At 42.1% G+C, this 23042-nt stretch overlaps 1 protein-coding gene across 2 annotated transcripts in view; it reads left to right on the forward strand.

Annotated features, from left to right (window-relative positions):
• The window catches only part of AGPAT3 (1-acylglycerol-3-phosphate O-acyltransferase 3), a 94161-nt gene that overhangs the window by 57699 nt on the left and 13420 nt on the right, over window positions 1–23042 (forward strand). For both annotated transcript variants that reach the window (XM_086766047.1, XM_086766037.1), the window contains one exon: window positions 18342–18568. In XM_086766047.1, coding sequence (XP_086622173.1) covers window positions 18391–18568 — 178 coding nt within the window. In that variant the 5' untranslated portion in view covers window positions 18342–18390. The remainder of the gene's footprint in view (window positions 1–18341; window positions 18569–23042) is intronic.

Raw genomic sequence — 23042 nt, forward strand, 5'->3', positions numbered from 1 at the left:
TTGAGTGATGTGTCAAAACACCTGAACTTGCCACGAATGTTTTGATTTCATTAAGGCACTTCTCTGAGTTAAGAGCAAAATAACTCAGATCACAAAGTTTTGGCTACTGTGGTATTTTCTGCTGCAACAGTTTAGCATTTTTTGAGACAGATTGAGAGGGGAGACCTGTGCTAGACTTCCATGTGTATTCAAGCAGTTTTAATGAGCTGCGTGATTTCACCACCCATTTGTTTTATTTGCTTATTGATTGCAGTTGTGCTTTGCTCTCTTGGTTTCAGGTGTCTGAAGCAGTAGTTTAGCACATCATCTCTAATGATGCCTATCTCCGTCTTCACTTGGATGTTATTAGCATTTCCCATGATTGTATTTTTGGAGTGAATGTCTGTTATTTTAGGCAGAATAACCTGGAGGTTCCTAATTTGTACACGCTGGATTTGCACACAGCGGGGGCAGGATGTTTCTGTGTTGGTGGGGAGCCCGGCGTTGCTGGCTCTGGGGATGGCTAGGCACTGGGAAGTGCTGCAGTGTAAGTGCTGAACTGGTCAAACGCAAGCTTTAAGCTCTGCTCCTGTCAAATTAGCGCTTGGTTTGTGTTTTTCTTCAGAGAGTAGCGCAGCAAAGGGCTGCATCATGACTGCCTGCTAAAATATTGGTTTAAAGAAAAATTGACTTCCAAGGGAGATACACAGGCAAAAATGAGTCGCCAGGTCATCCGTCGGTGCTCCTGCACCAGCTCCCCAGCCCTGAGGGGAGCAGCAGAGCGGACAAAGAGCACCGCTCCGCTGGCGGGCCCTGCTGCTTTCTCCTGACAAGTATCTGGCAGAAGGGGAGAAGGGGCCCTCTCACAGATGGGGAGCTCCTGAGATGGAGATGTAAAAAATATATGTCTCGTCTATACTTAGTATATTAATCATGTATCTAAAAGCTAGGCTGCTTAACTGATGTTTTTCTCAAAATGGCGGAGGAGAGGAGCATTATGTGTTGGCTGGCACATTCTCTGTCAGGCCTGTGGAGTGCAACTGTCTGCACCACCATGAAGGGAGGCTGAGGAGAAACGGGCCAGAGCCTGATAGAGGAGCAGTTCAGTTTTCCAGATGCACCTGGGCACATTATCACTCAACACACAAAGCGTGACATGATGTATTTCTGTATAACATCTATTATCTGTGGATAATGTGCCCACAATCTATGGGCTGCTGTGCTTGAAATACCACCATGTTTGTATAAAAGCCACTGTATGCTCTGCTGCTTTATTTAGGCAGCTTGAACTGAAGCACTGAGAAGACAGGTGTCCTACATTGACTGGATAGCCATCTCTGAGATAAGTGCCTAGAGACAAAAACAGCCAATGTCTTCCTGACGCACCCATAGCACCAAACCATGTGATTTTCAGAGCCTAGAGTATTCAAATAAATCGGGAGTTTGCAGAAAAGTTGAAGCTTTGAGCAGTGTTGTCTATGTGGATTTGGGGGAGTTGTTTCTGTGCTGCGGCTACTGCTAATGGAGCTGCAAATGTGGAAATCTTGAATATTTTAAAAACTCATTACCCAAAGAATGTTATGACCATGCCTGTGTGCATAAACCATGAGTTTATCCAGGCTAACATAGCATCGCTGTGTATTTAAATTTGATGACTTGTGAAGAGGTTGAGCTTAGCAGATTTTCAGCCCATTTCACTATAAAAGTAAAACTTAGTGTTGTGCTGTTCAAATTTATCTGTGTCCCTCTCCTCAGCCGTGTGTTTTGAACACATTGAGGGGTTTCCAGCCATGCTTGGCTGACGAGTGGCTCAAAAATAACTGGAATCCTACTAGTTTCATGGGAGTAGCTGGTGGGAGTAGAAAGGGACTGTGGAGAACCTCACCTTGGGAAAATGTGATGACATGAAGTTGGATGTTCTTTGATATCTGGATCTCTACACAGATGTGGGCTTGTAAAAGTGCCAGTCAACACTAAAATACAAGTTTGTAGAGAATCAGGTTTTGGGAACTTTTTGTTAAATTCCTTTCTTCAGCAGGCTGCTTTCTAGTGATGAGTATCTGGTTACTCAAGCTCTTCTCTGCAACTGGCGCAATCGTTATGTATTAACTAAATGGAGATTCTTATATATTGGTTGGAGTTGGAGCTTAGGAAAAACATCGGCTATCAAAGGCTGGAGGAAAGACAGGAAGAGCAGCTGTCAACACTGCACAGACTGTTTTTTACTCTTGAACACAAACTGAGTTGACCTCAGGGACTTTGCTGATCATGCACACGGCAGTGGTTGCTCTGCTGCAGACCTCTAGTCTCCCCCGTTTCACTGGGGACGTGCAACATGCAGTTTCCCCAGGCACTTGGTCCCCAGGGGCTGATTTGGATGCCCTTTGCAAACAAATGATGTCAGACTCTGATAGGAGAGAGATGTGATTTAACACGCTGAAATTTGAAAGATAAAATGAGAGAGACACACCATTTTACTGCTAGCGAAGAGATGAGAGTAGCAAAACAAATGCTCTGAGTAATGCTTGAACTTGCGTCTGTCTTAAGAAGGATGAACTTGCTTTAAATCAAATCTTAGATTTGCAGAGGTGCTGGAGGAAAAAATGAATCTGGCTCAGTTACCTGATAGGACATTTCTCTCCTGCAGCTGTGATGTGATTAGTTTTAAAGGAGGGGTGAAATGCTTGTGAGAGTAGCCATGGCAACATAAAGCTCACTGCAGGCTGCAAAAAACGCCTGGGAAGTGGAGTGAAAACTCAGGCGGTTGGGACTTTATTGCTCAAAGTGCTTTGCCTGCCTTTCTGTAGAGCTCACTTGGTGACATTTAAAGGAGGAAAGAGGTCTCAGAATGGTTTCCCATGGTCAAATATGAGGTCTCAGCATCCTTTTTTTCTATGGAGATTGTAATTGAGGGCTTGTAATTTTACAAGCATTCATTATTAAAAAACAAACAAAAAAAAGAGTATAGTTGGGTGGGACCTCTGGAGTGTGCCATTTGAGGCAGCTTTCAGCGGGGCTTATTTTGCAGATGAATTGGGTTGCTCAGGGCTTTGTCCAGTTGGGGCTTGAAAATGTCCAAGGATGGAGTTTCCTCAGCCTCTCTGGGCAACTTATCCCAGTGCTGAGCCACTGTACATGTGTTGTTAATACAGCTAGCAGTACTACAAATTGGTGTCACGTTTTAATGCCTGGAAAGAGAGAAAGTTAGCCTTGGTGAGGAGCAGGCTTTGCTGTTAATTCCTTTTGGAAAAAGTTCTGGGAATGTGAAGGGCTGTTGCTAGTGAGAAGTTTTTGATCCTCCCAACATTTGTGTTTGGGCTGTTTCAGTCAGATCCTTGAGAGCTGTCACTGGAGGAGTGTGTGCCCCAGCAGGACTGGGGCCCCTAGCACAGAGAGTATGTCTGTGGTAGCTGTCCTGTGCATGCCCAGTGTGATTACTGCAGCATGGATCCAGTACTATCTACCTTTGCATTGTCCGTGTTTGGGTAGTGCAGACAAACAGAGGATGAACAGGCAAGACAAGCTGTGTCAGTGGTTGGACTTTGTGATATGATGTCTCAAGATGACTTCACATTGAGGCCAATAATCATATCCAAAATTTTGGGAACTGAAATGCCTTCTTATTAGTCCAGGTCCAAAGGTGAGCAATAGGTCACCTTTTCCCCAGAAGCTGCTTCTTGGGAGGGGCCAGTTCACAATGCACATCAAACATCTGAAGTTTGGTGGCCTTGAAACTGAAGTACATGTGGAAGCAGCCCATGGGTTTTCTTTGTCAGCAGCCCTTTTGCCTGGAAAGTAGAGAATCAAACCATATGCAAGTGTCCACGGTTTGGCCTTGTCTATGTGAAGAGCTGGTCTCTCATCCTGCATTAGGAGTCTGCCAGGGGAACAGATGCTATCAGCATCTGGGGTCGCTCTACCTTCTCCTGCTTGTCCTATAGTCTGAAGTATACGTTCATTGGTATTGAAAGATGATGTCTCCCACATCACTGTCATGCATGTGTTCTGTTTGCTTTCACACAGTCCAGTTTTTTTTTTTTATAAAACTAGAAGCTGAAAGCAAAATTGAGATGTGTAGCAAAGATCATGAAGTGCTCACAGGAACTGTCATCCAGGGAAAGATTGAGGAGACTGACTGGCTGTGTATAGGGAGTAGGTAAGATGACAAAAATGCTGTGAGAGTGTAGATATCAAGAATGCGTTAACACAAAAGAGAGAAAACTAACTAGAAATGATAGTATGAAATGAAATGTCAGGAAAAAAATGTTGTTCTTAAAATATAATACCCCTTGTTCAAAATTTTTTTAGCAGAAAATGCAACTGAGGAAGTGACTTGTAATGACAGAAAATTGATGAGAACTCGAATTATTGGGAAATTACTGTAAAAATAAAACTTGCAAACCATTAGGATACTATTTCAAGAATAGCATCAAATGCTCTTTATGAAATAGACCATCTTTCTACGTGGTACACATACTGTCATGGCGAGGGGAGAATTAAAAACGAAACCTTTGTTGTTCTCAAGAGACCAGTAATAGAAGCTACACTGCTGAAAATAGAGGCATGGAGAAGATACAAGATAAGTCAGGGATGTTTTAGGTTTACTATCCTCTTGATCCGTCGGAGAAGTTTTTGGAATTGACCAGTGATTGTTTTGCTCATCCACTGGAGTAGATCTAGTGGGAGGAAGCTGGTGCCCCGGGCAGAGCTGAAGAGAGCTGCACCGGTGTGATGCATGTGTGCATGCGGATGCAGCTTCTTTCCTTCCTGCTCCTAGAGAGCTGGGAAACAAATAGCCCAGTTGTGCTCACTTCTGCCAGAAACTGCAAGAAGTTTCCTCTTCATCTGGTGGACTCGGTGCTGCTTTGTTCCTGTGTTCCAGCTTCACTTTTCAGCTCTTCAGCAATCTGCGTTTCAAGGCTGCTATCTTCCCTTTAGCTGCCCTGAGCACTTGCGAATCGGGTTTGGGCATCCTCCCTGCCCTTGGCTCCGTAGGGAAAGCTGCCATTTTAAGGGAGGTTTGTGCTTTCCGTGTCCCATTATTGGACTGAACTTACTGTTGACCTCAGTAGTGGCAGTCCCATGTGTCAGGTTTTCTGTTTTTCAATTGTAGACTCACTTTGGAAAATGTTCCTTCATTGAGTGACTTCAAGGGACTGCTGGGAGCTGTGCACTTTTGTCACTGAGGAAACCATACACTGGTCTCAAAACAGGGGATGTTTTCGGAGTGCTGCCTTTTTACATGATATTTAACTTGTACTTTAAACCCCTAGCTGTCCTCAGAAGAGTGCTGGATTACTGGTGTTATCAAATTTTTTTTTGCGCTAACTAGAAAAAAAATTCCTAATATTTTAAAGAAGTCACTGTGGCTAATTACTTTGTTATTTGCCACTGAAATTAGCTATTAGCTGATTAAAACTCTGGCCGCTTGCTGTCAGCAAACCTCTCTCTTCAGTGAGGGTGGAGGTACCCTGAAATTTTTAGCAACTTAGGAGCTGTACAAATTAAAGCAGGTTATTCAGGAAAGGGTGCTCCAGCAAATCTTCTGGCAAACTGTAAATCCCTGCATTGAAATACAGAAATACTAAAGTTTCTTACTGAAATAGATATGTTTTAACCTGTTTTTTTTAAAACAAAAAACCCCTTTTTTTAACCTGATTAAACTTCAGAATTTGGGACCTGGTGAGAGACTTAATTACCAGATACAAAGTAGATGTTAATTTCAAGTTAGAAAGTAGGAGTTAAGGTGATGACGAACTATCTATCTACTCTTTAAATATTTGTTAGTATTTTTCCTGCAGCATTCATTTAACGCTTAAAAAATGCTGCTATCAGTATCTAGACTGATAGTCTAGTATCTGACCAAATTCTATTTTATGGTACCAATTGTAATTGTAGTAGCTTCAGATTTTTGAATTCATAAAAATGCATTTTCACCTGTGCAGGCAAACTATCTAGCTTAGTAACTTCACAAAGAATGAAAGCTTTGGAAGGATATTGAATTACTCTGAAAATCCACTCTGGAGAGTATTCTTCTCACTAAAGAGAGCAGCCACAGCCAGAACACGTTCACTTCAAGAACAGGAGTCCACTATAAGGAAAAAACAAGATGTAAGTACCAGGGGAAAGTCTGGCCCCGTTTAAAATTCAGAGACCTCATTTTCTCCCACCAGTTTTTTATTCAGAGATTGCAAGAAGCTCTTTCAGTTTTCAGCTCCCAGTTGGGTTTTCAACTTTGAATTAACTAGTTGAAATGAAGAAAAGAGTCTCACTACACCTGCTAGCTCTATCGAAACCAGAAGTAATTAAGGCAAAAAGTCTTTCTTCACAAGAGGAATCGAAAATGATTACATTTGAGGGGAAAATGTCAGTATCAGCATTTGCTTCATGGGAAAGGCTGAAAATAATAGAGCTGCTAGATGCAGAATGTGATTTCCTGGTGGTTCAGTCTTGACTTGACCTCCAGTCAGGTGAGGCAAAAGTCCTTAGCTCTTCAGAATTACAAAAGTGCCACTTCTTCAGCTGTATTGAGAACTCCCTGAGACAACTTAGTTTCAACTATTTCTGTGGTTAATTACATGTTTGTAATAGATTACCTGGTAAGTTTTGGTCTCAGTCTTCTTTCACAATTTTAAGCAACTGGAGTGTGTTTAATTTTTTAAAATATTATTAATAATAGTATTGCTTATTAAAGCAAACTGAAAACCTGTCTTGTATTTCTGTCTAACTATATATATGTACGTTGATGCTTTTGCCCACCTTTGCATGAAATGGAGGGGAGGTTTGTAAGGCTGAGGCTGGGGTTGGCTTGGGTGCAAGGTGGGGTTCTGTGCTTCAGCCCCTTCTCTCCAAGCACCTCCTGGCCCGTCACAGGTGTGAGAACTGTGTCAGCACCCAAGCTGGGTGGTGTGACAGTGCCCCCCCAATATTCACTAAAAGAAACCTGCAGAGAGAACAAAAGTAGAAGAAACCAAAGATCTATCACAGATACATTTCCTGTAGCCTTTGTAAAGTTAAATGTAAAGCAAAAATTGATTCCATGACAGTTAAGAATAGAATAGAATAGACTTTCAGTTGAAAAGGACCTACAACGATCATCTAGGCCATCATCTAGTCCAACTGCCGGACCAATTCAGCGCTGACCAAAAGTCAAAGCATGTTGTTAAGGGCATTGTCCAGATGCCTGTTAAACACTGTCAGGCTTGGGGCATTGACCACCTCTCTAAGAAGAATTACTCTCTGTCCTTTTTGGAAAGAGTATATATAAACTGTTCATTTTGACTTTTCTGTTATTCTCTATTTGATAATCTATGTCATAGCTCAACAGGAAAAATTCAGCTGGCATCAATTACTTTCATGGAGAAGGAAGAAACTTGATATTCTTGCCCGTTGAAAAAAAAAAAGGAGAATTCATGCTTTTGTCAAAATGCAAATTTTATCACAGATCTGTGGGATCACCGATACCCTGTAACAGTTGCATAGGTGTCTGAACTGCAGTGGGACAGAATAAATGAGCTGACTTGAGAAGAACATGGATTATGGCCACCCCAGCCTTTTGGCATTACTTGTAAATCGTGGAGTCTCTTGGCTTCCACTTCTCCCCCTTCCTCTGGCTGTAATGCTAATTTTTTATGGACCATTTCTTTCCAAATACTAGCATAGCTACTGGGTTTAAATGAAATTCTGTCAGGCCTACAACTCCTATCCAGGAAATTACTGGTACATACTATGCGTATTACAGGTGTTGCTTTTTATATATATAAAAATTATATAAGTTATTTTAATATATTTATATGTTATGCTATATATTATTTGTATAGATTATTTACATTTTTATATCTATATAAACAAAGTTATTTTCAAAGCTATGCCTGTGTGGAATTTTGCCCTACTGTGCCGAGACTTGCTGGCAGCTGAGGAGCATTGCTTGGGGGGTCTCAGTGCGGTGCTAACCCACCAAATCTACAAGACCTCCAGAGCTTCCACAGCATGAGCTGTAGACCTGGCTAAAACAAGTCATCCCCTCCTTCCAGGGAGAAGCATGTTGCTTCCTGCTCCGCTGCTCAGAGGTCTGGGGTTCTCTGTCCTGGAGAAAACAGAGGTTTTCCAGCCCCGGCCACAGGAGTGGTCAGGCGTGTTTTCAGTCACTTGATCCTGCTGCTGCATAGTGGACAAGTATTTTCTTTCCTTCTTTTCTATGAGAGAGGGAGATCTTTCAGCTCCTCTTGAGGTTTAAGGAAGAGTTGGAGGTGAGAGTATTAGAGCAGATCTCTGTGGACAGTTGTGGGCTGTTTCCCCACTCTGTCCGTCCATCACTTTGGTCAGCTGAGACTCAGAAACCTTAAAGCCACATCAGTGTGGTGCTACAGGCAGACTGATAAGCTGCATCCTAAAGCTGTATGTTGTCATTAAGTAAAAGATTTCTCGTGCCTGCATTGTAATTTTGGGAGTAAGTCAGAAGCATGCAGATACTGTGGTTATTGGAGGTTTTTTGACTTATTTTTCATTGCAAGCGTTCAAAAGTGCTTAAATGTCTTGTGGTGCTGGTGGCCACTTTGTTCATTGTGAGTGCAATGGTTAAATGATGCATGGGCTGTTCCCGGGCTGTGCAGTAACCTCCATCTAGCTGTTGGCTCTCACAAATATCCATTCCCTTGCATATGAAGGGATGCACGGTGTTTACCGAAGCTGCCACTGAAGTCCTTTCTTAGATGTCACTGATGAGTCTACCTGGCTGGGAAAAGAAAGGCAGCATTTAGCATCGAGAGCATCCCAGTACTGCTTGGCAGGTATCTCATCCCAGTATTGCCCATCATCTGCTGCACTTGAAATTGGGCAGGACACTCTGCTGTTGCACGCAGAGTGAAATTGCAGAGAGCAGTTAGCAGGACAGAAAATATTTGTCTGTCCTTTAGAGAACTGAAGTGGACCTATTAGATGTGCTGAAGTGTTCCCAGTTGTCCAAGAGCTTCTCCCAGGCTGCTTTTGCTCTCCAAACCTGTGCAAACTGGAAACCTGACAGCATGTTTCAGAATTTGGGGTTGATGTACAAACTGAATACCAGATGGGCAGATGATGCCTGTAATGCTGTGGACAAGGGTTGAACGCCATAAATCCGCTGTGGCACGCAGCGGGAATCTTGCACAGGCCCAGGAAGCTGGAGAGTATAATGTGACGGAAGGAATAGGGAACTGAGAAGTTCGCGAAGTTTAGCGCCCTGCTTTGCCCTTCACGAGAGCAAGAAGCTTCTGAGTTTTATCTAAAATGGCAAAGGGGGGCAAATAGCTGCCCCAGAACAAACAGAAAGGACAGGGGGAAGGTTTACAAGCTCCCAAGAGAAGGAGCAAGACTGGCAGAAGGTGTTTGACAGCCATTTCTGACTGAGTCACATTTAACTGTCTGTTTGGAGGCACGAGGAATTTGCAAAATGGGATAACTGCTCCAATTTATTTCTTAAAATATATGGAATACGACAGTGTTCTAGCTTACGCGTTTCAGTGTAAAATGTCCTGCTGTGGGCTGATATTTTCCCCTATTTTTATCCTTTTTTCCTTTTACATTGCAGTCTTGCTTATCTTCTCTCCCTCTGCGTAAGAGCCAGGGAGGTCTGTTCCTGCTGCATCTTGCCAAGAGGCTGCTCGGAACATGACTCCCTCTTGCCCTGGGTCCATGGCTCACGTCTCTGTGTGGCTGCATCGGGGAGGTGGTTTTTAGGAGGCTGACTTCTGTAGTGCTGCAAGGAAAGGCAAACACAGCCCTATATAGCCCTCAGGAAGAGCAGTCGGCACTGGGGAGGGATGTGGGACCCCAATTGCGCTCTTGGGTTACTAGCACCCTTTAATGAGGAAGCTGGTGCATGAAAACACGGACATTAACGTGCAGTTTGGCTTAGCTCTGCTGCAGTAAGGCTTACTCAAGTGCAATTTCTTTTTGCTTCAGGAGATGAGAACTGAAAAGCTCTTATTTTTTTGCCCCTAACTGTTGGATTTTCCCCTTTCCATTAAAGATGAAACGACGAGTATTGTGTGTCTACCTGCCTTTGGTTTTCAAAATGAGAAGATAAGTTACAGAGGTTTTTTTGTACCTTGATAGCAAGCAGGTCAAAGAAAGAACTTGAGTTCAAATGCTTGCAGTTGGGTAAATATTTGCAATCAGTCATATTCATGTTTAGGACAAGGTTTATTAAGACCGAGTTCTACAAGGGCTCTCCCAAGTTTCTGTGAATATGCATATACCCACAAAACCCATCTGTATCTGTGGGAAATGAGGCAAACTTGCAGAACTTGCAAATTATTATCTAATCTAAATTTAATATGCAATTAAGGTTTTTTTAATTATAGCTGTCGGAAAAATTAACTTTACGTGCTGTTTATGCTGAAGCAAAGGTGCCAGACTGCAGGCTGAACGATGACAAGTGGCGTGCCTGTATACAGGGGAGAAACAGCACGCGAACACCTACAAGCAGTTGTAAATGACATACTGTAATAGAAACTGTCCTAAGTTTACTAAACCATAAGGCAATGTTTGTCTTCTTTAAATAAAAACCAGTTACACGCATGGGCAGGTTTTGAAGTAGTGGGACTCCTTCACTGCAAAGCCCAGTGGAGAATCCCGCAGTGTCTTCCAAGTACGGCGAGGCTGTTGTATGGAAAAACTGATGTCAGCCTAGGTCAGCGATACTCAACTGTGACATCAAAGTTGTGCGGGCTGGATTTACCCGATGCCCTGGTTGCAGAATCTCTCTAGTTTTCCTGTTGTGAACAGAAAGTCCTTATGAGAATACCATTGTTTTCTTTGTTCATAAAGAGATACTTGCAGTGAGGGCCGTTTCTCAAGCAGTTCTGCTTCCTTGTTTTGGTTGCTTTGCAGCCAGCAGATTTCTAAGCAAGTCAGGGTTCATTTCAGTTATCTGATCCATTTGTTTAAATAGAGGCTGAGTTAACTGAGTGCCTATGTTGAGGAGAAATTGAATTTGCACATACTTGCTCTATATTTTTTTTGTATGTGCTGAGTACGATAAAAGAAAATGGGTGAAATTAAATTTGGGAAATAGCCATTTTAATATTGCTTGTCTTTTCAGCTGTAATATTGTAGCAACAAGTTAGAAAAATAGAATTTCATTTCTAGCAGAGGCGTATGAACTGTGCTATCTGCAGCTGGCGAGGAGGCTTAATCGTGTCAGTAACTCTTCATTGAGGGCGAGGAAGAGGGAAAACTGCCCCTCAAGTGCAGTGATATGTAGTATCAAGAGCTGTTTTGTTCTCTTTTGGTTCCATCGAGCTGTTTAAATGTTTTTCTTTGCTTTGTTTCCATATTCTGAGGTCTTCTGTCTACAAAATTAAGTTATCTTGATTTTTTTTTCTTTTTTTTTTTTTTTTTGAGTAACTCATATCTTGATAGGAAGCTGCCACACATTTTAAAAGCAGGAAAGAGCACTGGGGCTGAAGTCCCTGTAAGGTGTGGACCTCTCATGGATCCCTTTCCCAGGGCAGTGGTGGGGGGTAGGTCTTGTCATGGCAGGAGGTGCTCTGAGCACATAAAGGCCTCCCCACAGTGGGGCCGTGACCTAGCGCAGCATTTGTGGGGTGAAGGATGACTTTCTGTGGTCACTCCCCAGTGGGGCTTGCTGGTACACAGATACTATTCATAATTCATACATGCATTTTGCTTCGTAACCTACTCTCTTCTAAAGTTTAATTGGTAAAATTACTATCTTTTAATAATAAAATAAAAGATTTGTAGAGTGGAGGAGGCGTGAACAGGGACTAGTGTTTCTGTTGAGGATGTGTGCTCCTCAAGTGGTTGTCATTGTTCTGAGTGACGATCACATCATACCTGGAGTTAATGCCTACACTTTACCTATGACGGAAGAAAATTAAATAACTTCTTCAGGGATGCTCATTCTGTATGGCTACTAAATGATGATGAATGTCAGAGCTATGTGCACGGCTATTTTTTTTCTTTTTTTTTTTTTTTTAACCTTGAAGTATTGGCATCTCATTAGGATGACAAGTCAAGCAAAAGGCTTTCTGTTTGGTGAAAGTAGACTAATCTCATCAAAAATCTCTACAGATTGACACAAGTGGAAGTTTCTATGATTTAACGGACTTTAGATCAAGACTGAAATAATGAATGTATTTCAGACAGATAGTGGTGATAATCTTTTACTCTTGACCTTTTCTAGAAACGGGCTGTGGTGCTGTTTCAAAGCCAAGACTGACAAAATTTCAAGGAACAAGTTCTCATTTAATTTCATGACGGTAACTCAGTAACATTTTTTCTTTCTGAGATCATATTCTTAGTTCTCACAACTCAGAAACAAATTTGCATCTTCGTGACCTAAGTTTGGCTTACGGTCCTCTTCCATACTCTTCTATTTTAGAAATTCATGACAAGCAGGGTTTTTAATGAACTCTGAATCAACCTTGCATTTCACTGAGGGATGTGCAGGGAAATTAGACCTGCACTGTGTGAGAAACTGAGATAATCTTTCTGTCATGCTTAGGTTTAAAAGGCTAGGTCTGTAGCAGACAGTTTATAATGCTGTGTGGGATGTGATTGAACGGTTGTCTATTTTTGCAGCATATCTGGAGAATCCTTAGTACAGACTGTTCAAATGGATACCCAGACTGTTGTTATACCTTATTTCCTTTCATTTGCTTATTAGCTGTACTGACTCACTGCTGTTGATCTAAGCTATGTTTTCTAGCCTACTTAGACAGCTGTGGTTGCCAGTGGTTCTTCTAAAATTATATTTCTAAAATAAATCAGGCCTGAATAGAGACTGCTTTTAGTGGTGCCATGGCAGAGCAGGCAGGAGTCTTGGGTTGCTTTTTTGAAGTCTGTGGCAAAGCCCTGGGTAAATACTCTGTCAGTTGTTTTTTTTGTGACTTCTGCATCATGTGGGTCCGGCTCCCAAATTCCTCATCCCAGAAAGAGATGCGGGAAGTGGAAGACCATCAATTACCTACTTTCTTCCTGAATATTTGCCTATATCAAGGGTATTTGCTATGAAGATATCATTACATATCTCATATACATATATACATATGTACATGTATCGTGTATGTATATATGTATATATACATATATACGGTATATGTACATATATGATATACAATCTATCACATATAATGATATCATATACAATATATCATTGCGTATTCTGCAAGGAAAAATTTCTTAGAGGTAACTGAGGTAATTACTTCTAAGCATGGAACGCAACTCATAAGCTGATCAACATATTTTTGTGTGGTATGTCCCAGAAATATCCAGGAAAATAAGCTGCTTGTGGGAAAGTAGTTCTTCTGAGGGATGCGAGAATGACCAGACTGGGACCTATACTTTCATTTATCCGCTAAGCAGGTGTAGGCACTGGCATTGAAAGCTTTCCCTCACATCTCTGCCTCGACTGTTGGGTAGCTGGTTGGGATTCTTGGGTTTTCTGATCTCATAAGGGGAGGTGAGGGAAAAGACTCTTGTGCTAGTGATTTTCATAGCTGCTTTTAAAAGAGAGGGAGCCTAAGTTTGATCACCAGAGAAATCTGGAGAGCAGAAAGTGTACTGAGAGAAGAGGCGTTTTCTGCAGCTTCTGGCTGCTGCTGTTTGTACCTGTCTTCCTCATACACTTGAAGCAGCTCGTGGAATAGGTAATTCTCACTTTGATTAGGAAAATAGTTTTTACTTTTCCTTGTGTCTTTTCGATAAGCAGAGTTTGTAGAATTCTGAAAAATGGTGAGGAAACTCATGATAAGACATGACCAACAAAATACCTTTTTGTACTACTTCTGACTTGCAACATTATTAGCTTTTCTTCATAGACGGGGTTTGCCAAGTTTATACAGACATCAAGGAGGCTTACAAAGCTCAATCTGAAATATACAGTATTTTAAAATACGATGGTAAAAGGTAGAATTGCATATTGTAAGCGTTTCACACAGTTCCTCAACTAGCAAAAATGTTATGAGGTAGGTGATATACCCGAATTCAGGGCAACACATTCAGAGCAAAAGATGTCTGTAACTAGTTTCATAAATGGAGGTAGATATGGTATAGTAGAGCAGAAGCAGCTGGAAAATGGCAACAGCCTGCTCGGAAAAATTGAAGGCGAAAGGCTAGAGATGGAAGTACTGGCTGCTGCAGGTTGTTTTTTTTTGTTGTCAAACACATTAATTCTCACTGGGTTGGAATATTAGAATCAGTGGACCAGTTTCTAATTTCATGCTCATATTCATGCAAACCTTGTGAATTTCAGAGGAATTGTATGCACGTGACAGCAATAAATTAATTAAAACCTTGAAGTTCAAACTTGAAATACTATATTATAGAATGACTAATGGCTTAATTTTTAATTTTGAGTTCTACATAACTACATGTTTTGTGAAATGGCTGTAATGTGCTTAGTGCATGTTGTGCATCTGGGTTTTTTTTTAACCCTGTTTCTTAATGAAATTAGGCTGATGCAGTCAAACTGTCTCTGTCTCCCTTCTAATGGCTTTTAAACTTGGTGGCACATTTCAGCGATATTTAACAGAGAAGCAGAAGTCTCAAAGCAGTTTAATCCTTAAGACTTTCATGAATGTAAGAAGCTGGATAAAAGAAAAATGTTGTATTCCTCCTCCTACTGAGAGGCATGTGATATCTTTTGGGCACAAGAGAATACGTGTGAACATGGAGCCTCAAGACACAACTCTGTACCCAAGAAAGCTGTAGGACATCTGCCTCCTTGCCCTTTACTATAGAGGTATATAAATAAGGGAGGGAGCCCAGAACGATGCAAAGCGTTTAATAACTTTTTTCATCGGAGAAGATAAAGATGAATACAGTGGGGAGCGGTCTATGACTTTAATAGAAAGTCAAAACACCTTGTGAGATCAGGCACTAAAAGGCAGTGAAAGCGTGCCCTTTGGTTTGAGCTGGGTTTTGCCCTAGTGTTGTCCTGCAGCGTGGCTGTGAAGAGCAGGCACTTGTCAAAGAGGTTAAAATAGGGAGAGTGCTGAGGTTGCCCACGTTTCTCAAAGCGGCTGCGCAGGAGGAAATGGGGGTTTTGTGGTGAAAGGTCCGTGTTGTGAAGTTACAAGGTGCTCTGCGAAAAGAAGGGAGAGAAAGAGATTTTACCAGCAAATCTTTGAATATGCACATGATATGGGTATACTTTAAAAAAGAAAAAATGAATAGTGCTGAGACTTGCTGTCTTAAGCTAGGGCAGATGTTTACCTCCTAGGCACATCACTTTACCTGATCTTCATATGTATGTCAGATGCAGAAGTGTTGCTTCTTGTTCCAGCAAATAGTGATTTCTGTATCCTCTCCCCAGCCTGACTGTGGGATTCAGCAAACAGCTGCTGACCAGCCTTTGCCTGTTGGCCTGTCTCTGAATTGCCTGGCTGTCCTACACGGGCAGGAATGCAGAAAAGTAAAGAATTTCATGGGTTAAGGTCAACTTCTAATTATCTTAAAAGACAAATACAACTGAGGGATTGGCAAAAGAGACGCTCACAGGTTCTGTATCCAGCATTGAAACTGGAAGGATCAGATAGCAAGACTGACCTCTTTTTTTTGGTTGATCACTGTCCTTTTTAAGCAGAAGTGCAAGTAAACTAGCTGTGTTTTATGGAGCAATTGGGTAAATGCTGTCCTCGAAAGATGCCACAGAGGAACCAACTATGCTTTGACTGCTGTTCTTTTTGCCCTGTAGCAACACTGGTAAGACTTGCAGCCCCCAGATGTACAGGGGTGCAGTGAGCCCAGGTGCGGGTGCAGAACGTGTCTGTGCCATGTCACCTGCCAGAGCCATGCAGCTCTGGAGTCCTGCCAGAGCAAGATGGTGCCCAGTGTGCACACGAGTGGTAAATCCTGTTTTCCACAACATAACGGAGTTAGAGAAGCAACATACTGCAATGCCTCCAGTTTTTGGTCTGGTGAAAAGGGATGTGTCCTCCTGGGTCTGTAGTACAGCAATATCCTTCATGTAAGAGACAAATACCAGACTTTACTCAAAGCAAAGAGGCCATGAAAATGGAGCCAAATCATTTTATTTGAGAATGATACTTGACATTTCTATTCTTCCTCATACTCTTTGTATGCACTTTGGGTCTTTGTCCAGAAGGGGCCAAGATGTACGTTGAAAGGCAGTAAGTACTGGCCTGATGACTACGGTAGATATGGTCATCAGCAAAGCTGCCTGCACGTGCCTGTATGGAGGGCACGTAGGGATTCAAGAAATAGTTGTGTGGGGAGAGAGAGAAAGGGAAATTTTCTTTCCTGGTTTGTTTGAACTGTTTTTTTGAGAAAGACCAGATGAAGAGAATTACTCTCATCTTGAAAGTGAGAAACTTGGTGCTTAATGTTTGGTGGTACTTAACACAATGACATGAAGAACATGCTAGTGGAAAAGATAAGTGAGCCCATTGCTGTGTTAGATAGTCAAACACCAAATACTGTGGCTACCTCCCATACGTGTGGACGCTGGTGTGATGCCTTGGCTATATGAGACAACTGTACCCTGCAGCCCTTTTGGGGACAGGAGATGAAGGAGGGCTGCATTTGTTTCTTTTTTTTTTTTTTTCTTTTTTTTTTTAATACAAGTCTCTGCTTCCAAACACCTGTTCTTAAAATAATTTATTAGTGGAAGAAATGTTTCTTCCATTCTTACAGGAAAACATTGGAAGAATTTAGATTATTGTCATAAGCTTCAATATTGGCTTATTCAACTTGTTTTGCTTTCAGTGGTAGGCACAATAGTGGCTCTGTTGAAACAGACTTTTTTTTTTTCCTCTGTAATGTGCTTCTAAAGTGAGTAGATAACTAGTGTTGTGAATAGATTTTAATTGTGCAAAAGCTAGACACTCTGTACCTTGAAAGGCAGTACCTGGTTTGTAGAAGAGATGGTGGAAAGGAAACCATTTTACCTTTCACAGGTAAAATTATTGTTGAGTTTTCTAAATAGCACCACACTGTAAGCAGGTGGCAAAAGAAAGTGGTTTGATTCCTCACAGCTGGAAGGTACTTTGTTTTCCAACATTGGGAACTTCTGCATCACCTTTGGGTGTTTGATTTGTCAAAAGTATTTGTTACCATCTGCTAGTTGTTCTGGTCATTTGCACACTGGCAAAGACAGAACGTATTTCTCTGTGGCAGAAGATTAGGGCCATGCTTTTATTTTGGAGCTGAGACGTTGAGGCTGTGGTTGACAGCCTTGTTGGCCTAATTGTAGGGCTTCTAATACCCAACAGGTCAAAAAGGCAAATGCCAGGTAATGCAAGGTTTGGGGTAAACTCAATCTGGTCGCTTGTTAAATACATTTTTTTGGGATAACTTTGTACTGGCAGAATTCCTACTGGATTAGACTTATCGGTCTAAGCTACTGTGACTTTCTGCTGGTTCACGTATCAGCCGTCTTTCTGCACCTGGTATAAATATAGTGTGTGCCCCAGGTTAAGTGCTCTGGCTGACTCAGTGGAATCAAGATTCTGCACCAAAGCTCTTTCCAGATGAAGTTTGTACTGCTACATAGCCTCAGGTTTTTCCTATTATTTTACTTCTCCCTGCCCCACACTGACTGGTGTATTTGATCATGGAACTGTGTCTTGACAAAATGAGACCTTACTAAACTTGCTCCAGCATGGTTTTGAGATGTGGAAATACCTGCTTTCCATTTCCATGCCTTAGTGTTTGCCAGACTGATGCTCTGTGTGACCAGCTCTGCTCTTTTCATCCCGAAATTCACTGCAGGATGAAGAGCCTGCTCCCCAGATGGACTGCTGTACTCTTCTAGTCAGAGCAAACGCATAACAAAGTCTCTGTAGCCCCCAGCAGCCCTCGCTCGCTGCTTGTTTGGGAGAAGTGTGTACAGAGCGGCGGCTTTGAAGGCAGGCCAGGAAGGCATCGGTTCGTTTACGCAGCTCCAGAGGCTCGGCATGCCATTTATTGGGTGCGGGGGGCTGAGGCTCCTGTTGCAGTTCAGGGACAGCAACCCCTGAAGGTACAGCGGTCATGGTGCAGCTCATTTACCAGTCGGGACTCAGCTGCTTCACCGTGAGTGCAGGGCTCTGTGTTTCTCCCAGCATTAAGTCCAAATGAGCTTTTGTCTGAAGAGAGGTGTGAGATTCATCTTCAGCAAACAATAATCTCCTTAGTGGGCTGTAAATTGCAAATAATGATTCTGTCCTATTTTAGGAAGTGATTTGCACCATCAACAGTTTATTCTGTGAAGACCTGAATGAGGCAGGCTTGGAGAGCAGAATGTTTATTGGATTGGGCTCTAGTTGCTGCAGTTCATGGACTGTTTCAGGGCTCTCGCTTTGCCCTTCCTCAGGACTTGTAATTCCAGTCTGCATTTGATTATTTTCTTTCTCTTTCAGGACAGTTATTCTGAGTGACGGCCCTTGCACGCGCTTCTGAGTGGTTATCATGGGCTTCATTGCCTTTCTGAAGACCCAGTTCATAGTACACCTCCTCATTGGGTTCGTCTTTGTTGTGAGTGGACTGATCATTAACTTCATTCAACTATGCACGCTAGTCCTCTGGCCCATAAACAAGCAGTTTTATCGCCGAGTAAACTGTCGCCTTGCCTACTCGCTTTGGAGCCGTGAGTATGCTTGAAGGGGATGGGAGGGCTGGGGGTGGGGAGGAGAGTGGTTTTTATTTCTCTTTTTGTTAATTAAAGAAAATATATACACACGTATATGCATACATGCACAGACACGTGAGAGAGAGAAGTGATAAGTTAGACGTAGACTCTTTCAGAGCAGTTCAAAGCAGCCATCTTTTCTGAAATACTGGGAAAATATACAGAAGTCAAGGGACTGATATATACTGTTACTCTGTTATTCCAAAAAGTGGGAAGTAAAGCTCCTCCTCACCCCCAGTCCTATCTTGAATGGTAGGAATTGCTGATTCTGGCTCAATACCATCTTAATCAGGATCAGAGCCTGTGCTGAGTGATGGGGAAGGGGGAATTCAGAGACTGCTTCAGGTATTGAGCATATGTGCAATATTGGGCATTTACTTAGGAGCCCAAGTCGACTTTGTGGTCTGCAGAGAGACCTGTGTGGTCTAGTGTAGATGAATCTAGTGTAGATGACTCTCTAGCTGAACTGTGTGACAACTTCGGAGTTCTCTTATACCATACGGTGTCCATCTGTGACGCTAGTGTCTCCTCTTGTAAGCAATTTGTCACTCTTTTCTTCACCTGCTCACAGGATGGCTCTACAGTGAGTGGTGCTGCTTTGCTCTCCTCTTTCAAACCTTTGCAAAGCTTCCTTCCTGTGGATGGCTCTTTTTTTTTTTTTCTCCTCATACAGTTTAACAGGGGATTAGATTTCTGAAATGAATGTTTAGGAGGCTCCTTAGTGCAAATGTCACCTCCTGTTTCAGCAGTGAATCATCTAATTTGTTTCCATTCTCCATCCCCTCCCAGTATGCATGGCCACTTACCTTAGTGCTCAGCTCAGTGTCCAACGCCCACTTCGGGTAAATGAGTCACCTAAATGACTACTTAAATTACAGTTGAGTGGTCCACTGACAGGCACCCACATTTCTTAAATCATCGATGTGAAGTACTACCAGCAAAAACTCTTCAAAGTATCTAGCTCAATTTCTTCTGAAGCTTGTGGTCCTTGTCCTTCCTGTGCTTTTTGTCCTCGTATTGAGAATATTGTTTGAGAAGCACAGGACAAAGGAAATTAAATAGAGAGTGGAGGCAAACTGGCAGGAGAAAAGGTGTTGTAATGGAAGAACTTACAGGTAGAAACTTCAAAATTAGCTTGATTGGAGGGGTGTGGAGATATATGGGATTATTTTTTTTTATTTGCCTGTAAGAATTTCTTAATGTGCTTTTAATAATCTGATCTCATCCTGAAAATTATTGTTGCACTAATAGTCTGGCTTCTCTGAGGATATGAGCTGCTTTTTCCTGCAAGGCTTGTAGATTCAGACCCTTGATTTCCACAAGCTAGCATTGTGCATGGAAAAAGCACGTTTTAAATGCTGTTATCTTATATCTTGTATACACTGGAAATAATCTACACTACTGTTCCAAAAGATTTGGAGAAGCTGAGAAGATAATTGGGTTGTACCTAGGATAACCTCTCTTTTATAGCCTATTATAAATCAAATGATTGAGAATTAAGCTATGAAAATTAATGTAAATGTTATATGGGATTACAGAGTGCTGATGGCCTGTAATGCAAGAGCTGACAGAATATGCGCTTCGATTGTGATTTATAATGAATTAAGCGAGCCGTGTAAATGCAGCAGTTCAAATGTTGCCATTCATAATTAAATATATTTCATTATGTGGAAGCCTTTCGGCAATGAACCTGTAGGTTGGTGCTCTGATGCGGGTGCTGCGTTTTACTCGCTTACTCCAGGCTGTTTGGTTTTAGGCTGAGGGTGTTCATGTCAGAGCTGTCTGTAACAGAAGCTGCCCTGCCTGTTCGGCAGAGAACAGGTGTGCAGGGGTAGATAAACGAGTAATTGTGTATCTGGCTATGTACTGTAGCCTACTGAAAACTTACTGTTCTTACTGTATCTATGCATAAAGCAGAGCTTCAGAAGGGGAAAAAGACAGACGCTATCCAGTGTTCATGGCAGAGCTTTCGGGGAAAAAACATCTGTGGGGCTCTGGCCTCAATGTAAACCCTTTGCAGCACATGTAATTCATGACGGGTAGTCTGTACTTCAAGCTCTCCTACATCATCTCCTTTCAGATGACTCACGCCTTTGGAGAGCATTTAGAGAGAGTGGTGTAGTCCGGTTGCAAAAATAATCTCTCAAATGTTAGTGCTTTAAACTGAGAGGTGCGCTGTGCCTCTTGTTTGCTTTCTTTCCGAGTGGCTTGTAAGGCCGTAAACCTGCGTGCTTTGGCGTGTGGGAACCCATCCGCAGGAGGAGGTTTGTGGTACCCAGGTGTTGCTTGTCCTCAACAGGAAGTATCCCAAACAGCGCAAGTGCTATCGTCCCTTCGTTCAGAAGGATGGGCTTGCTGCAGCGTCAGCCGGATCGGTGCCACACAAAATAGCTGTAACCCACACAAGAAAAAAAAAGGAAATGAGCCCACTCCCAGTTATAATTACATCATTTATCAGTACACTTGTAAAGGACAATCTGTTTCCTCATATTAATTCTCTGGCTCGTCAACCCTCCTCTCAGTATGAACTCTGGTAAATCTCTCAGCAAAGCTTTCTCCACTATTTTAGAGTGAATGGTACAAGAAAATCATCCACACCTGCCTCTGCAGAATTTTTTTTTCTGATTTTGAGGAAGAAACACGCCCATTGAATTTTGGTTTTGATAAGAAAATGCAGCAACTGGAGCAGGTACTGGAGATGTTCCTCCTTAGTACATAGACAGCAATGGAAGAGGAAAATAGCTTAGAGTACCACACTGTGTTTGGTACCACTACTTCATTCTCCTGGTCACCTGCTTGAAAGAGCATAGCTCTCCACTGAGGACACTCTCGCTGTCCTCTTTCCCCTTTTACTGAGCCAGGATAACCAAAGCAAGAAAGGTAAGTAATCACGTCATTTGCAAAGGAGACAAAGCGGGAAAGCAATGATAGAAACCTCTGATTGGTATAAACTACTATTCTGTCTTTCCTGTGCTGTATTTATGGTTTACCAGGGTTATGCTGTCTTGATCAGTAAGTTGCGTAACTTCGTCATGCCTCCAAATGAGCGAATCTTGAAAATGATACAGGGGAGCAACCAGGCAGAAAAGTGGTCACGTGGGGAATATAAGTGAAAAAAGTAGTATTAGAGGAGCTATGAATCTTCAGCAGACCGTTACTGGTTTTCCCTATCATTCACCCAGGTATTGTGTGTGCCTTCTCTCTGATGTGTTCCAAAATTGCTGTATGGACAGATTACCCTGTCGTCATCCCACTGATCAGAAGCCCTTGTGCAGGAAGGCACTGCTCTGTTTTGCAAAACAGGGCCTCTTGATAGAAAGCTGAAATATTGTATGGCAGAACCTGATGTAGAGAACCGAGGAGACGCCTTCCAGTTGAGACTCTGCAAGTTTGTCATAGGACTATGGGAAGACTTGGACTTTTTAACTGCAATACTTGTGCAGCCAAATTTTGATTGCATCCATATTTCATTGAAATTAGAAAATACCAGTGACTACAGTTTGTATGGAATCAAATCTTCTTACTAGGAGAATGAACTATTCTCATACTTTTTATAGTTGTCCCACGATACAAGCAATGCCTTCCATCTGTCTGGTTGTACTGAAATGGAAAAAATAGGCTAACCGTAGCAACTACATTTAGTGCGTGCTGAATTTAAGTGGAAGGGATTTTTTTAAGATGAAAAAGGAGGAGGTGGAAAATAAGAAGAGTGGGTAATGAAGGAAATGTTCAGGGTGGAGTAAGAGAGGTGCTGGGATACTGAAAAGCTGGAGAAGACAGAGGAGAAAGGGCTCATTCTTTTGCAGTAAAAGAAAGACACAACTTACCATTCCTGGCTTTGCCCAGGTATTTTGATAAATTTGCTTGATTCTCTGGTGCTTCTGACTCTGTGTTGATGACCATAATACAGAACAATTAGAGTCCTGTGTTCTAGTATTAAAATCTGTTGCAGAAGATCTAGGCCACTGTATCCCTTTAAAAGCCCTTTATGGGTCTGTTTACCTCCGTAAAGCTTATTTCATGTTGACTAAAAGCATTAGGCTGCATCTATGCATAATTTGTATCCCACCTGGGAGAAACTGTACTCATTTAGTGGAGCAATCAATGGCTCAACTGTCTGTTTTCAGGCACAAAATTTTAGGGTTTTTCCCAGGGATCATGAAATTTTACATTCATAGTATAACGCCCAAACTTGTCATTGTTAAAAACTTATTAAATTATCCATAATGCTTATATCTAGTGCCTTAAAATCTGCTTAAGGATGGTGCTGTTTATTTGGTCTATACCAGTCTAAGCTCTTGCTTATCTCTACTGAGTTGGATTGAAAAGGTGACAGTGTTGTTGGGAATTGGAAGAGACTAGACACTGAATAGGGCTGGAAATGAAACCCTAAATGCTTTCTGTAAGCGGCACCCCTAACTCCTCTCTCCAT

The sequence above is a fragment of the Chlamydotis macqueenii genome, chromosome 1 (assembly GCF_036417535.1).
Source record: "Chlamydotis macqueenii isolate bChlMac1 chromosome 1, bChlMac1.mat, whole genome shotgun sequence".
NCBI lineage: Eukaryota > Metazoa > Chordata > Aves > Otidiformes > Otididae > Chlamydotis > Chlamydotis macqueenii.